At 50.8% G+C, this 13624-nt stretch overlaps 1 protein-coding gene across 1 annotated transcript in view; it reads left to right on the top strand.

Annotated features, from left to right (window-relative positions):
- OTOP1 (otopetrin 1) overlaps window positions 1–13377 on the top strand; it is a 35198-nt gene extending 21821 nt beyond the window's left edge. Inside the window, exons 4-6 of the mRNA XM_041751400.1 lie at window positions 808–938; window positions 4999–5927; window positions 13155–13377. Of these exons, the coding sequence (XP_041607334.1) occupies window positions 808–938; window positions 4999–5927; window positions 13155–13325 (1231 nt within the window). The 3' untranslated portion in view covers window positions 13326–13377. The remainder of the gene's footprint in view (window positions 1–807; window positions 939–4998; window positions 5928–13154) is intronic.
- The last annotated feature ends 247 nt before the right edge of the window (window positions 13378–13624 follow it).

Here is a 13624-nt window from a genome sequence, read left to right as displayed (position 1 = left end):
GCGTGATGCTTTTTATGCTTTTGCTCTGCCATTCTCAATGGGTTAGTGTTTCATCCCATACTGGTTGCTTCATGGTCACAAGATAGCTGCCAGAAGGCCAGCCTTCATGTCTGTATTCAAGGCTGGAAATAAAGGTGAGAGGGACAGTGAGTAGGTTTTTCTTATTCTCATCCCTTTTATCATAAAAGTAGAAGCTCTCAGTAGTGCCCAGTAGTCTTGACCTCACGTCCCACTGGCTAGAGTGGCCATGCCTCGCTGCAGGGGAGACCGGAGAGCAAGTCTCTGACTTGTTTCAGTTTCTTTAGAGGTTAGTGGGCAGACAGAGCTGGTGGTGGATGACTGCTGGGTTGGCCAGACAATAGTAAGGGCATGCCCAACTCTCCACATTTCCAGTGTAGCCCTTCATACTTCCCTCATGGTTCTCTCCTCTTCCCTTCTGGAAGAAAGGATTTGGGGTATGGTGGGGTTGGTGCGTGGTTTCAGTAAGTTTCCACCCCTGGACCCCTGCTTCTAAGACCCAGTTTCTTTTTATCCCATTGACAATGAATTGAGTACTGGCAGTTCACGATTATGACAAAATGCCCAGACTGTGGTTTTGGAAGTTCTTATGGAACTGCCTCTCCCCCGACAGGGACCCACCCAGAGTCTGAGCTGCCTGGTGAAACTAGAATCATGGCTAAGAAGGAGGCGTGTGTGTGTATGTGTGAGTGCGCGTGTGAATGCATGCACATGCAATGTTTCCATCTCACCCCATGGGGCTTGGAGCTCCCCAGGGCTGTTCAATAACTGAGTCCCTGTGTTTTTCAGATTTGGGGTGATCCACTCAGTGTTCACCAATCTGCTCCTGTGGACCAATGGTGTCCTGAATGAATCAAAGCACCAACTTAATGAGCACAAGGAACGGCTTATCACCCTGGGCTTTGGGAACATCACAATAGGTGAGTGATAAGAGTTGCCCTGCCCCCATGCTGGAACCTCTCAGAAACCTGTAGAGACCAGAATGTTCAGAGATGGAGGGGCAGGGTTCACCCAATTCAATGTTGGCCAGACAATCATCTGTTGTTGAAAATCTTTCAAAACCTCCTAAGTCCCTCATCCTGGTTCCATAAGTAGGATGTGCTGAGCATAATTAGTGGTTTCTTCGGTGACTCAGGGGCTTGTCAGACCCAAGGGGTATCATTTAGGGTACCATTTCTCACGGTACAGTTTGGTGTGGAATTGAATGTCTTTGTTTACAGCTATAGAAGATTGGCAGTCATTGTGTTTTTAATTAAGCCTCTATTACCGGTTCATTCTGCTAAAAGTATAGCTTTAAAATACCCAAGAAGTCGAAGGGTTGCTGTTAATTGGTTTTAGTTTGTTTGAAGTTTTTTTTTTTTAAAGATTTATTTATTTATTTATGATAGACAGAGAGAGAGAGAGAGAGAGAGAGAGAGAGAGAGAGAGAGGCAGAGACACAGGCAGAAGGCAAAGCAAGCTCCATGCCGGGAGCCCAATGTGGGACTTGATCCCAGGACTCCAGGATCGCGTCCCGGACCAAAGGCAGGCGCTAAACCGCTGAGCCACCCAGGGATCCCCTGTTTGAAGTTTTTATCTAACTCTACTGGGCTTGCACTTTTGGCTCATCTTTATTCCCCCTTGCTCCTATTTGAGACCCCACCAGTCTACCTCCTTCCAAGTTCTTTAACATTTATGACCTGTCGCTTCTCTATTAGAGCAGTGGGATGGGCTGACAGGAATGTGTGGAGGGGAAATGTCCTGGGAACTGGACATCCCAGATTTGGGTCTAGTTTTCATTACATACTGGCTGTATGACTTTTGGAAGCCATTCAACTTCTCTGGGCTTCCCTTTTCTCATTCATCAAGTGAGGGGACCTGCACCAGGCACTTGCAGGGAGTCTTTCCAGCTTTGATGTATTACACATCTACACTCACTGTATGACCCAGGGCCATCACTGAGAGACTGAGAGCAACTTCACTATTTTTTAAAAAGATTTATTTATGTATTTGAGAGAGACAGAGAGCAAAGTGGGGATGGGCAGAGGGAGAGATAGAATCTCAAGCAGAGTCACCATCAAGTATGGAGCCAAATGCTGGGCTTGATCTCACAACCCTGAGATCATGGCCTGAGTTGAAACCAAGAGCTGGACACCTAACCAACTGAGCCACCCAGGCACCCTGAGGGCAACCTGAAAACTTGTTTCCCCACCAGTTGGGTGGGGATGATGAAATCAGGGGCACATGCTATTTCTTTACCCTCCAACCCTTGCTCCACACTAGCAGCCAAATCTTGGGGAAGCACTTCTCTTTTCCTTGGTGTCCATCACAGTAATAGCAGCGAAAACAATGACAAAAACGAACTTATACACGTCTGTTGTGTGCCTGGCACACTGTTCTAGTTCCACCACGTGGTTCATTTAATTCTGCACCCAAAACACTGTGGGGTAGTCAGTGTTGATCTTATCATACGGATGAAGCCATCAAGGCACAGAGGAGTTAAGTAACTAGCCCCAGGTTCACACAGCAAGCCAATGGTTGAAGAACCAGGATTTAATTTGTCTCCGGAAACCTCTGTAGCAAGATGGCATTGGATACATTCACAAAGGACTCCATCAGTTCTAACATTCTGTTCATCTGAGCCTTTCTCCTCGATTCCTTCCCCTGGCTTTTACGTAGTAGCGTACTGAGTCACGAGTTGGGGGAAACTCCTTATGAATTCAAAACTGCAGTACTCTGCTAAGGTGAGGTGATTTGTGCTGCCACAGGGCTTTCCACTTGATTTTATACCTGGCATATGCAAATCATAAGTTAAAACAATGACAAAGTGTAAAGAAAAAAAAAAAAACCTTCAATAGTACCTGCCCAGAAATGCAGTCACATGCTATTAATATTGGCTTAGTTCTTTGTAGTGTCCTATTTATTTATTTATAGTGAAGGTCATACTATATAAATTCAATCTTTCTTTTTGACTTCAGCCTGCAATAAGAAATACAACTTACACTGCAACCCAAATGCACACAGACCTGTGTGTGTGCACACGTAGGTCATGAAATAACCTCACCGTATCAGAGACACTCAGATTTCTATTCTTATTGATGTCATTCTATTCCATTCTGTCCTCTTCCACAAGGAGTCCATTCTGTTGAAAAAATATATTGGCAGCTACCTGCCAAATCGATTTCATGACTGAGTACTGAGCTGGGGTATGCATTTAGAAAATACTGTATATACAATTTTTTCTACTTGTTTCCATTGTTATGTAACATGAATATTTTTCCTGTATCATTAAAACACAACTTAATTATACTTTTTAATGGCTGCTTACTATTCCATTGTATGGAGGCACCAAAATTCATTTAACAATTTCTAAATTGTTGAACACTGAGGTCTCTCTCTTTCTCTCTCTTGTGGGCGCACACACACCCACACCCACATACACACACACAATTCTACCTAATGCTTTGATTACATTTTTTACTTGTCCATTACAATAGATTGAATCATAGGTCAGAGACTATGGTTGTATCATCTTTAAGGCTTTTGTTACATATTTTACTATTTATTTACAGCGTTTTCTCTCCTTGTTATGAAATAGTTCTTTATACCATTGCCAAGTGCCTTCTAGAAGGTGGTGCCAACTCCCACACCGACCGTTGGTGTTTGATGGTGACTGTCTCACACTACACTTGCTAGTATTAAATATTCTCAAGAGCAAAATCTTTGCTGATGAAAAGGGGCATTTTCTCTCACAAAGTTATTTTTTTTAAAATAATAATTTAGGGGCACATGAGTGGCTCAGTTGGTTAAGCATCCGAATCTTGGTTTTGGCTCCAGCCATGATATCAGGGTTGTCAGATCCAGCCCCGCGTTGGGCTCCACGCTCAGCAGGGAGTCTGCTTCTCTTCTACCCCTCTCCCCACTTGCATGAACTCTCTCTCTCTAAAATAAAGAAATAAATCTTTAGAAGAACGCAACAATTTAAAAAAAATCACGCATGTAAATCACATTCACATAGAAAGTTTAGAGAATTTAGGGAAGCGAAACCTGGAGAGAAGTAACACTGGACACCCCACACCTACAATGTTACATGTCAATTATATCCCCATAAACCTGGAGGGAAGAGACATGATAGAACTTTCTTCTACTAAGATAAAGAAAAAGAAAGAAAAGAGAAGAAAAGAAAAATTGCCTACCATTTTTCCACTCTCAGATAACCATTGTTAACCTTTTCACTTATATCTTTCCAGATTTTTTCTCTATCTATTATCTATCTATCTATCTATCTATCTATCTATCTATCTATCTATCTATCATCTATATATCTATAGTTTGTAAAAAGTGGAATCAAGGGCGCCTGGGTGGCTTAACGGTTGAGCATCTGCCTTCAGCCCAGGGCGTGATCCTGGAGTTCCAGGATTGAGTCCCATATCGGGCTCCCTGCATGGAGCCTGATTCTCCCTCTGCCTGTGTCTCTGACTCTCTCTCTTTGTGTCTCCCATGAATAAATAAATAAAATCTTTTAAAAAAAGGAATTATACTCTATCCTCTTTAGCCAGCCTCTTTGGTTCAGCAAAATCTTGTGAACATCTTTATATGCTAAATAAATTCCCACAATACTGTTCATAGGGGCTGATGTAGGGATAAAATAGGATTCCTGCAGCTAGTACTCTTTGGGGGATGTTTGTGGCTGTCAATTTAGTGGTGATCTTATTTTTTTTAATTTTTTTTATTATTGGAGTTCAACTTGCCAACTTAGCATAATACCCAGTGCTCATCCCGCCAAGTGCCCCCCTCAGTGCCCATCATCCAGTCACTCCAACCCCCCGCCCACCTCCCTTTCTAGTGGTGATCTTAAACATGGCAATAAGCCACAAAACAGAGCTTTAATCCGATGGGAAAACCCACGTGCGAATCCTTGGTGAAAATACTCCTGTGTGTTGCCCACTTGCCCACTGACCATGCTGACCGCCCTCACACGCATGTCCCTCTTGCCTCCAGTCTTGGATGACCACACGCCTCCGTGCAACTGCTCGCCCCCGACGTTCTGCTCTGCCATCTCGCAGGGGATCTACTACCTCTACCCCTTCAACATAGAGTACCAGATCCTGGCTTCCACGATGCTCTACGTCCTGTGGAAGAACATTGGGCGCAATGTGGACAGTCAACAGAACCACAACATGCAGTTTAAGTTCCCCGGGGTCATGGCAGGCTCGGTCCTGGGCCTGACCGTGCTGGCTGCCACGATTGGGGTCGTGGTGGTCTATCTGATTCAGATTGGGCGCTCCAAAACCAAGAGCGAGTCGGCACTCATCATGTTCTACCTGTATGCCATCGCCTTGCTGATGCTCATGGGGGCCGCCGGGCTGCTTGGAATCCGGATTTACAGGATAGACGAGAGATCACTAGATGAGTCCAGAAACCCGGCCCGCAAACTGGACGCGGACCTCTTGGTGGGCACTGCCTCTGGCTCCTGGCTCATCTCCTGGGGGTCCATCCTGGCCATCCTCTGTGCTGAAGCCTGTCCCCCCTACACCTGGTTCAACCTGCCCTACTCCATCCTGGTGATTGTCGAGAAGTACATCCAGAACCTCTTCATCATCGAGTCCATTCACCGAGAGCCAGAGAAGCTCTCCGAAGACATCAGAACCCTGCGGGTGGTCACAGTCTGCAACGGCAATACCGTATCCCTTGCCTCTTCCTGCCTCAAGAGCGGAGCTGTGGCCGAGGACGTGGCTTCCCTGGGCAGTGACATGCCACATACAGTCAATGGAAATACACATCTGAGAGAAGCCTGTGACAGGGAGGGAGAGGAGGGGAGCCAGGAAGGGACCCCAGGCCCAGGCTGCCGCCCTCATTTCCTGCGGGGTGATGCCAAGAGAAGAGTGTTGAGGAATATCACAGCCTTTTTGTTCCTCTGCAATATCTCGGTAATCTGCATTAAGTTATTTAACTTAAAAATGACCAACCTATTTTCCTTGCTTTTTTCAAATAAGGAATGAAGGCAGCTTATTATCAAAATGACTTAAGCGTAAAGTTAAAAATGAGACTGGAGTGAGGGCCTCTGTTCTATAAATCCACTTAGTGAGTACTGCTGTGTGCTGGGGGCTGGGGTCGGGGCCGAAGATTGCAGCTGAGAAGACTCAATGTCTGTAGGTTAGCCACCTTCCTAGGTGTGATCTGAAACACCCCCCCACCCCCGTGGAGACAGCAGAGAGAGGCAAGCCACTCCAGCTTCGTAGGCGACGGTTTTCATAACCAAAGGGAACTTACATACGAGGCCTGTCTTAGGCAGCAGTAAGACAAGTGGATCTGTGCACCTGCCTGCCAAACTGTGAAAGTTTATATGTAGAGAGAGGCCTTAACCAAGTTTGGTCACATATACCATGCAGGTGTTCTCAACACCACATGGTTATTTCAGGACTGTGTCCTTGCAGCAGCCCCTAGGAGTGAAAAAGGCAAGCAGAACCCACATTCCAAGGACAAAGGGATGGGGATGAGGAGCCTCTGAGTGCCCCGGTCCAGCTCAGGGGTCAATAGGCAGTCATGTCTTCTTGATGACCTTCCCCAACAGTCTCTTCCAGAGAGGTCACAGTATAGGGAGGAGGGACACAAGGGAAAAATAGTGAGTAGGGCAAGCATTGTGATAAGGATGTGCAAGGTGTAATGGGAGCATGGATCTAAGGAGGGACTTCAATGAGTTGGGCATGCTTGAGGTGAGGGCCAGTCTCACTTAGCAGTGCTTTAGGCTGCAAAGAATAGAAAGCTTGGCCAGTAGTATCTTCAGTCTTAAAGGTAAGAATTCTGAAGTTTGGCTGCTTGGGGTTGGCCTGGTAGTTGAACCCTATCATCAAGGATCCAGGTACTGTTCATCTTTCCACTCGACCCCACTTAGTGCGGTGCTTGTTGCCATGTGGTCATAAGGTGGCTGCAGCAGCACCAAACATCATGTCTGGGCTTACAACATGAAGGAGAGAAGTACTAGTGCCAGGCAGTGGCTTTCGCATGGCCACCCCTAGCTGCAAGAGAGACTGGGGAAGTGGAAGTTTTGCCTTCCAGCCTCTGATGGGAAGTGGCAACATAGAAGATGTAGAGTAACTTGGTTTTGGCTGCCTCAGAGTCAAGAAATGGCTGGAAGTTTACCAGGTGGCCAAGGCAAGCAAAAGCACTTGGGGCAAAGGGCACATAATATTCAGACACAGAAGCAGAAGACACCATGACCTATTTTGGAAGCAGCGAGCACTTTAGCATGAATTCCATACACATCAAGAAGTGCAGGGAAAGAGGAAGGCGGGTCCAGTTAGTGGGTCTGGCTTGAGCGAACTTCGTAAGCCTGGCCGAGTCTGGTCTTTATGCTGCAGGCAATAGAGGACCTCGGTTTGTGCTGTGGAACGATCCCCTTAGCAGCTGGTGTGAGGAGGCTGGAGAGTGTGAAAACCAAGGGCCGGGACACCCAAACAGAAGCCCTGCATCTGCCTGGATGGGAAATGTTGGGAACTTGAGCCAGGGCAGTGGCTGTAGGGATGGAGAGAAGAGAAAGGAGCAAAAGGCACTGTGTGTTGTCAGGATTTGTTCTAGAGACTCACAGAGGAAGGCAGGGCTTGGCAGAAAGGAAGGCGGGTGGCCTCTGGCACCACACAAGCCTCACAATGACCGTGGCTGGTGGGATGGCGGGGACGCCCCATCCAGGGCACCTGCCTGTTGTCACGGTCAGCTCTCTGCTGCCAGCTACTGTTTCCCGTCAGTCACTGGCTTTTGAGCTTTTTCCTCCTGATTTCATGGGGTGCATGCCCAGCGACTGCAGATTTTGATACCACTCTAAGGCCAAGAAGTTGATACAGTCTGTCTGAAGCTGAAATGGCCACATGTCTGCCAATCAAATTTGATTCTTGCTTTGGGTCCTCTGGACCTCGGTCCCCCTCCAGGTCGGCAGAGAGTTACAAGGAGCTCTGAAGGAAGAAGGGGGTCCCAGAAGGGACAGATGTTTACGGAGCAGCTGCTGTATCCTGGGCACTGTGTGGGCACAGCAGTGAATGGAGGAGTTAATCAGGGAAACAAGAGAGACGGAGATGAGTGACTGCAGCGCGGCTTGTTTTATGTGAGGCTCGTATCCCAGGCTTGTCTCTCAGCTCATCGGATAGAGTCAGAGCTGGTTCCAGAATTTCCCTACCGTGTATTGTTTTTGTACACACCGAGAGGGATGATAGATCTCTTTTCAGCAAGTTCAGTAAAGCCACTCTCCCCATGGGCTCTTGCTTGACCGCTGGTGAGACACTTGGCTTGCGTTTTTAGACGAGCTTGAACAAGAACAGCGGTGCAATAATAGAATCAAGTGGCAACTGATGGTCTGTTGGGACCCAGAGGCCAGACTCAGGGCTCTGTCCCAGGAGGGGGACACGTGTTGGCTCTTCATCTCTGCGCTCCACCCCTGATGTCCCCAGGTCCTGCCTCTGTTCACTTGGGAGTGATCCAGAGGCCAGAAATCGTTGCAGGGTGATGGCCAGGGCGCCCTCAGCCAACTCCATGGACAGCACTTGCAGACCTGCGGTTGATCCCATGGGAGGGCATCTGCTCTGCTCTGGGACCAGTGCAGGCACAGAAGCTGTGGCTTCAGGCCTGTGTGCACATCTGTGTGGGGACAGCAGCAGTGGGCATAGAAGGGTGGAGGGGGGACGATGGAATTTAGGGTGCGGTGGGAACACAGGGGGCTCGGAGGGCCTCTTCTGGGAGAGGGTGGTGGGTGAGGGTAGGGGAAGTCTGGGCAGAAATGACAGGCACAGGGGGATGCAGAGCCAGGCACGACGTGCTGGAAGCGCTCCAGCAGCAGGAAGGGAGACCCACAGGTGAGCAAGGGTGAGCAAGGGAAGGACGCGGGAGAGGCCCCGGGCACACCACGCGGAGCCACGGCCACAGCCAGGACAGAAGACTGAACACAGCAGGAAGCCATCGGAGGGGTTCACGGTAGGGACAGGATCTGATTCGTGCTTCTTTTCTTTTTAATCCAGCTTAATTTTAAATTGTAATAACTAACACATAACATAAAATTTACCATTTTAACCATTTAACGCATACAGTTCTGTAGCGGGCAGTCCTTCTGCACTCTTGTGCAGCCACTGCCCCACCCGTGTCTGAAACCTCTCCACCTTGCAAACTGCAATTGGTAGCCAGGAAACAGCCCCCCGTACCCCCACCCCCCACCCTACCTCCTATCTCCACCCAGCTCACGTAAGTACGATCACAAGGGATTTCTCTTGGTGACCGGCTTATCTCACTCAGCATAATGTCCCCAGGGACAGCCCTGTGGTAGTGTGTGAAGTGGGGGGCGGGGAATGTCTGACTTGAGCTCCTGGGGAGACGCTGACGCCATTCATGGAGAGTGGGGACTCAGACGGGGAGGTAGGCTCAGGGAGGGGCTCAGCATGAAAGGAAGCCCCTGAGTTTAGAACTGGTCGTGTGCATTTGGGAGGTGCCTCTGAGACACCCAGGTGGACGTGGCCAACAGGCCGATGTTTTGGTTTCCCACTGCTGCATGACAAATGACCCCAGATGTAGGACAAAAACAATGGCTGTTTGGGGCACTTGGGTGGCTCAATTGGTTAAGCATCGGGCTCTTGGTTTCAGCTTGGGTCATGATCTCAGGGTCATGGGATTGAGCCCCCATTGGGCTCCATACTGGGTGTGGAGCCTGCTTGGGATTCTCTCTCTCCCTCTCTAGAGAACTACCTTCCATCTCTCTCCTTCTCTAAAGAACTACCCCCCCCCTCCGCAATCTCTCCCTCTCTAAAAAAACAAAACAAAAATAACAACAAAAAACAGCTGTTTGATTAGGTCTTATGACCTTGGGGTTAGAGATGCTGGCAGAGCTTGGCTGGGAAATTCTCCTGTTCCTCACAGTATCAACTGAGGCTGGTGGGAGGACTGGACTGGAGGATCCAAGATCTGGTGACTGGGGTGGGGGTGGCCGGGAGGGCTTGGCAGGACGCTTGGCTGCAGTATCTACACCTGGCCTCTCCAGCATGGAGAGAGGGGGTCTCAGGGCTTCTTATGTGGCAGCTCAGGGGCCTGGAGCCAACCTGCTGGGAGACTGGAAGTGCCAGTCTCTTCCAGCCTGGGTGTGGATGCTGTGTGGCATCAGTTCTGCCCCATTTTATGGGTCATGCAGTGACAGCTTCCCTCAGATTCAAGGGAAGGGGACATAGACCCACCTCCTAATGGGGTGAGGAGCAAGATCTCCAGCCAACTTGACAGCAGACATAAAGATCTGGATTTTAGGAGGGTCGCTCTCTGTCCTTCCTGTCTCTGCCCTATCTTCCCTCCTTTCCTTTCTCCTTCCTTCCTGCCCTCCCTCCCTCTCTGTCCTGAAGATAGATCCACTGGGTGTCTACCAAGAGCCAGCATGGCTATGAGCGATGGGGGGCAATGTGACCGGGGTCTGGCCTTCTTCCCGGTCTTGGGGCTTGCAAGCCATGTGGAAGGGCTGGCAACAAGCAGCCAAGCAGGACACACCTTATAGTGATGTGTGCTCTGTAGAGAATGAGCAGAGAGGCTGTGAGGTAGCGCTTGGCGGCTGTTTCAGGTCTGAAGGCCCAAGTTGGTGGGAGGGGCTTTCTTAGGTGGTGACATCGGGGCTGGGTGCCAACAGGCAGGGAGCAGCTGGCAGTGAGGGTTCCAGAAAACATCCAAGGCCGGCCGCAAGGGAGGAGCTTGTTTCATTTGAGGAAAAGGGTGATGGGCCATGTGACTGGGGCCCTGGGCGTGTGGGACATCCGGGCAGTGGGGTTAGGGGGTTGGTGAGGGATCAGCAGGCAGAAAGAGGGCTTTATCATCTCAGGTAGGGGGTAGATTTCATTTTAAGCACTCTATGAAGACTTGTGGGGACGTGATCTTACTGACATAAGAAACTAGCCTGACAGCTGAGCGGTGAACGGACATGTGCGGGGTGTTGCGTAAGCCAGAAGGCGGGAAGGAGGCTGCTGCGATGGTCCGGGTGGGAGTGGGGAGTGGTGGCCTGGCAGGTGCTCAGGGGCAGAAATGGCTGCACAGCTGCCAGGGCGTCGTGGAGGCTCAGTCCTCCAGCCTCACTGATGGGCTGGGTGGCAGGTGGAGGGTTTTGAGGGTGAGAAGGAAAACAAGGATGACACCTAGAGTTTTGACAGCAACAGGGAGGAAGATGTTGTCAATGGCGAGGGGGGGCAGTTTGAGACACAAGTTGGACACCAAGTTGGCCCAGGGGGTCCTCGAGGGTGGAGCAGGCAGGTGATTCAGGCCGGGGAGTCATCGGCCAATAGTTGGTATTTACAGCCAAGGTTGGGTGAGCTCATCCAGGGGTCACTTGTGGAGGAGAGGAGAGGACCCAAGGATGAGTCCTCCAGCCACCCTGGGAGGCCGAGCCAAGGAGGAGCCAGGAAGACACAGCCAGAGGGGAGGGAGGAGCCCTGAGAGGCAGAGCCTGAGAGTGCAGTGGGGCGGGGATACGAGCTAACACCTGCATGGAGAGCCGGTATCAGTTAGCTCCTGCTGCATAAGAAATTACCCCACGCTCCGGCTTGAACAGCAGGTCTTTGTTCTGTCAAGGTGTCTGTGGTCAGGCGTCCAACGCGGCTTAGCTCGTGCCTCAGCCTGGGTCTCTCACTGGCAGGAAACAGCCCACTGGGGCCGCAGAGCTGATGCGGGGGGATCTTTCCAAACCTGCCTACGTGGCTGGTGGCAGGATTCTGTTCCGGGTGGGTTGTTGGGCCGAGGGTGTGAGTTCCTTGCGGCTGCCGGGCTGAGGCCTCCCTCTGCACCTGGCCATGGGGTAGCACACAATAGGGCGGCCGGCTTCCTCTCCTGCAGGTGGATGTGAACAGGGTGGACTCCACACTCCTTTGGGCACCTAGTCTCAGAAGTGACACCTCATGACTTCTGTCATATTCTGATGTTAGAGGCGAGTCACTAGGCTTAGCCTGGACCACGGGGAGGGGACTCCACAAGGATGTGACTTCCAGAAGGTGGGATTGGTGGTGGGGGATGTCACACGAGAGGCTGCCTGCCACCGTGCAGGGGTGGAGGGAGGAGGACCCGGGACAGGGAGACCAAGGGGTGACCAGTGTGTGGTTTCCACGAGCAGCAGTGACAATAGGTTATGGCTTTTGGTTTTGCAAACATAGGTGGGATTTTATTCTCATCTGAGCCATGGGAAATAGGTGTCAGTGTTCCCATCTTACCTATGGGGAGACTGAGGGCTCGGAGGGGTTAAAGGAGAGTCTGTAAGTGCCACAAGCCCGGGAGTGGCTTCAAAGCTCCTCTCCCCTGATGGGGGGGCGGGGGGGGGGGGAGGTGGGCTGGTCCTGGGCTGTCTCTCTAAGTCAAGCCAGAAAGGAGACTGTGGAACCCACCGGCCCAGGCCCATGTGGCTGGGATCTCTGAGCACCCATGTTGGTGTGTGAAGGCGGTGTGGTGAGATAAACTGGGACCTCTGCTGAGGAGAACACTGGGGGCTGTGGGAACGCATAGGAGTTCCTACCCAGACTAGTTAGATCAAGGAGGGCTTCCTGGAAGGAGTGGTGTCTCAGGACTTGGAAGATGGTAGGATTCCGTCAAAGGGAGACAGGGAGCCCATGATACAGGAAGAGGCTCAAGTGAAGCCTGAAGAGTTGGGGGAGAAAGGAACATCTGGCCTTCAGAGGCTGGAGTGAAGGGCCTGGTGAGGGACGTGGAGACGTGGACAGGTCACTGGGGAATTTGGACTTTCTCCGGAAGGCCAAGGGAGCCGCTGGAGAGTGACAAGCAGGCGAGTGACGGGTCAGATGTGTGCTTTACAAAGATCACTCTCACAGTGGGGTCAGGAGCAGATGGAAGGTGTCTGCTGTTGGCACGGGCCGGGGGCGGGCACGTGGAGGCATGGTGGCAGATCAGGTAGGGGATACTGAGGACCCGACCAAGGTGAGGGCTGTGGGGCTGGAGAGAATCAGGCGGGTGTGAATGGCATTTGCTCAGGATGGGGCCAAGGGGGAGAGAAGGGTCAGGCGGGCTGCGTGGATTTGACGGGCTCCGTGGAGACGTGAAATGCGGAGCAGAGACAGGGGTGACTCTGTGTCCCCAAGTCCAGGCCAGCGCCTGGGAGCTGTGCGGGGCTTCTGAGGCTGCTATTGGCACGAGCTCCTCTTCTCTTGCAGCTTTGGATTCCTCCCGCCTTTGGCTGCCGCCCTGAGTACGACAACGGATTGGAGGAAATTGTCTTTGGCTTTGAACCTTGGATAATTGTGGTCAACCTGGCCATGCCTTTTTCTATTTTCTACCGAATGCATGCAGCTGCCTCTCTCTTTGAGGTCTATGGTAAGATATAGTCTGCGTCCACCTCAAAGCCCGAGGAGTGACCTAACAAGAGAATTCACCGGGGCCACCTGGGAAGGGCCAGGCCTGGCAAACATTGCCTGACAAATGCAAGAGCGCTGCCTTTGTCTGCACCCGATCGTTCTTCGTTCTTCCGATCGTTCTTCGTTCTTCCCGGGAGCTGGGATCGGCTGTCCCGGATGAATGGAAGCAAGTTAGATGCGCATCGTGGAGGCGGCTGAAATCTGGCCTGGCTCTTCGTTCTAATAAAACCCCAATTATTATCTCCTTTCAAATGCGATCCTTTGTCTTA

Source organism: Vulpes lagopus, chromosome 4 (genome assembly GCF_018345385.1).
Source record: "Vulpes lagopus strain Blue_001 chromosome 4, ASM1834538v1, whole genome shotgun sequence".
Lineage (NCBI taxonomy): Eukaryota > Metazoa > Chordata > Mammalia > Carnivora > Canidae > Vulpes > Vulpes lagopus.
This window is presented reverse-complemented; position numbering and strand designations above follow the sequence as displayed.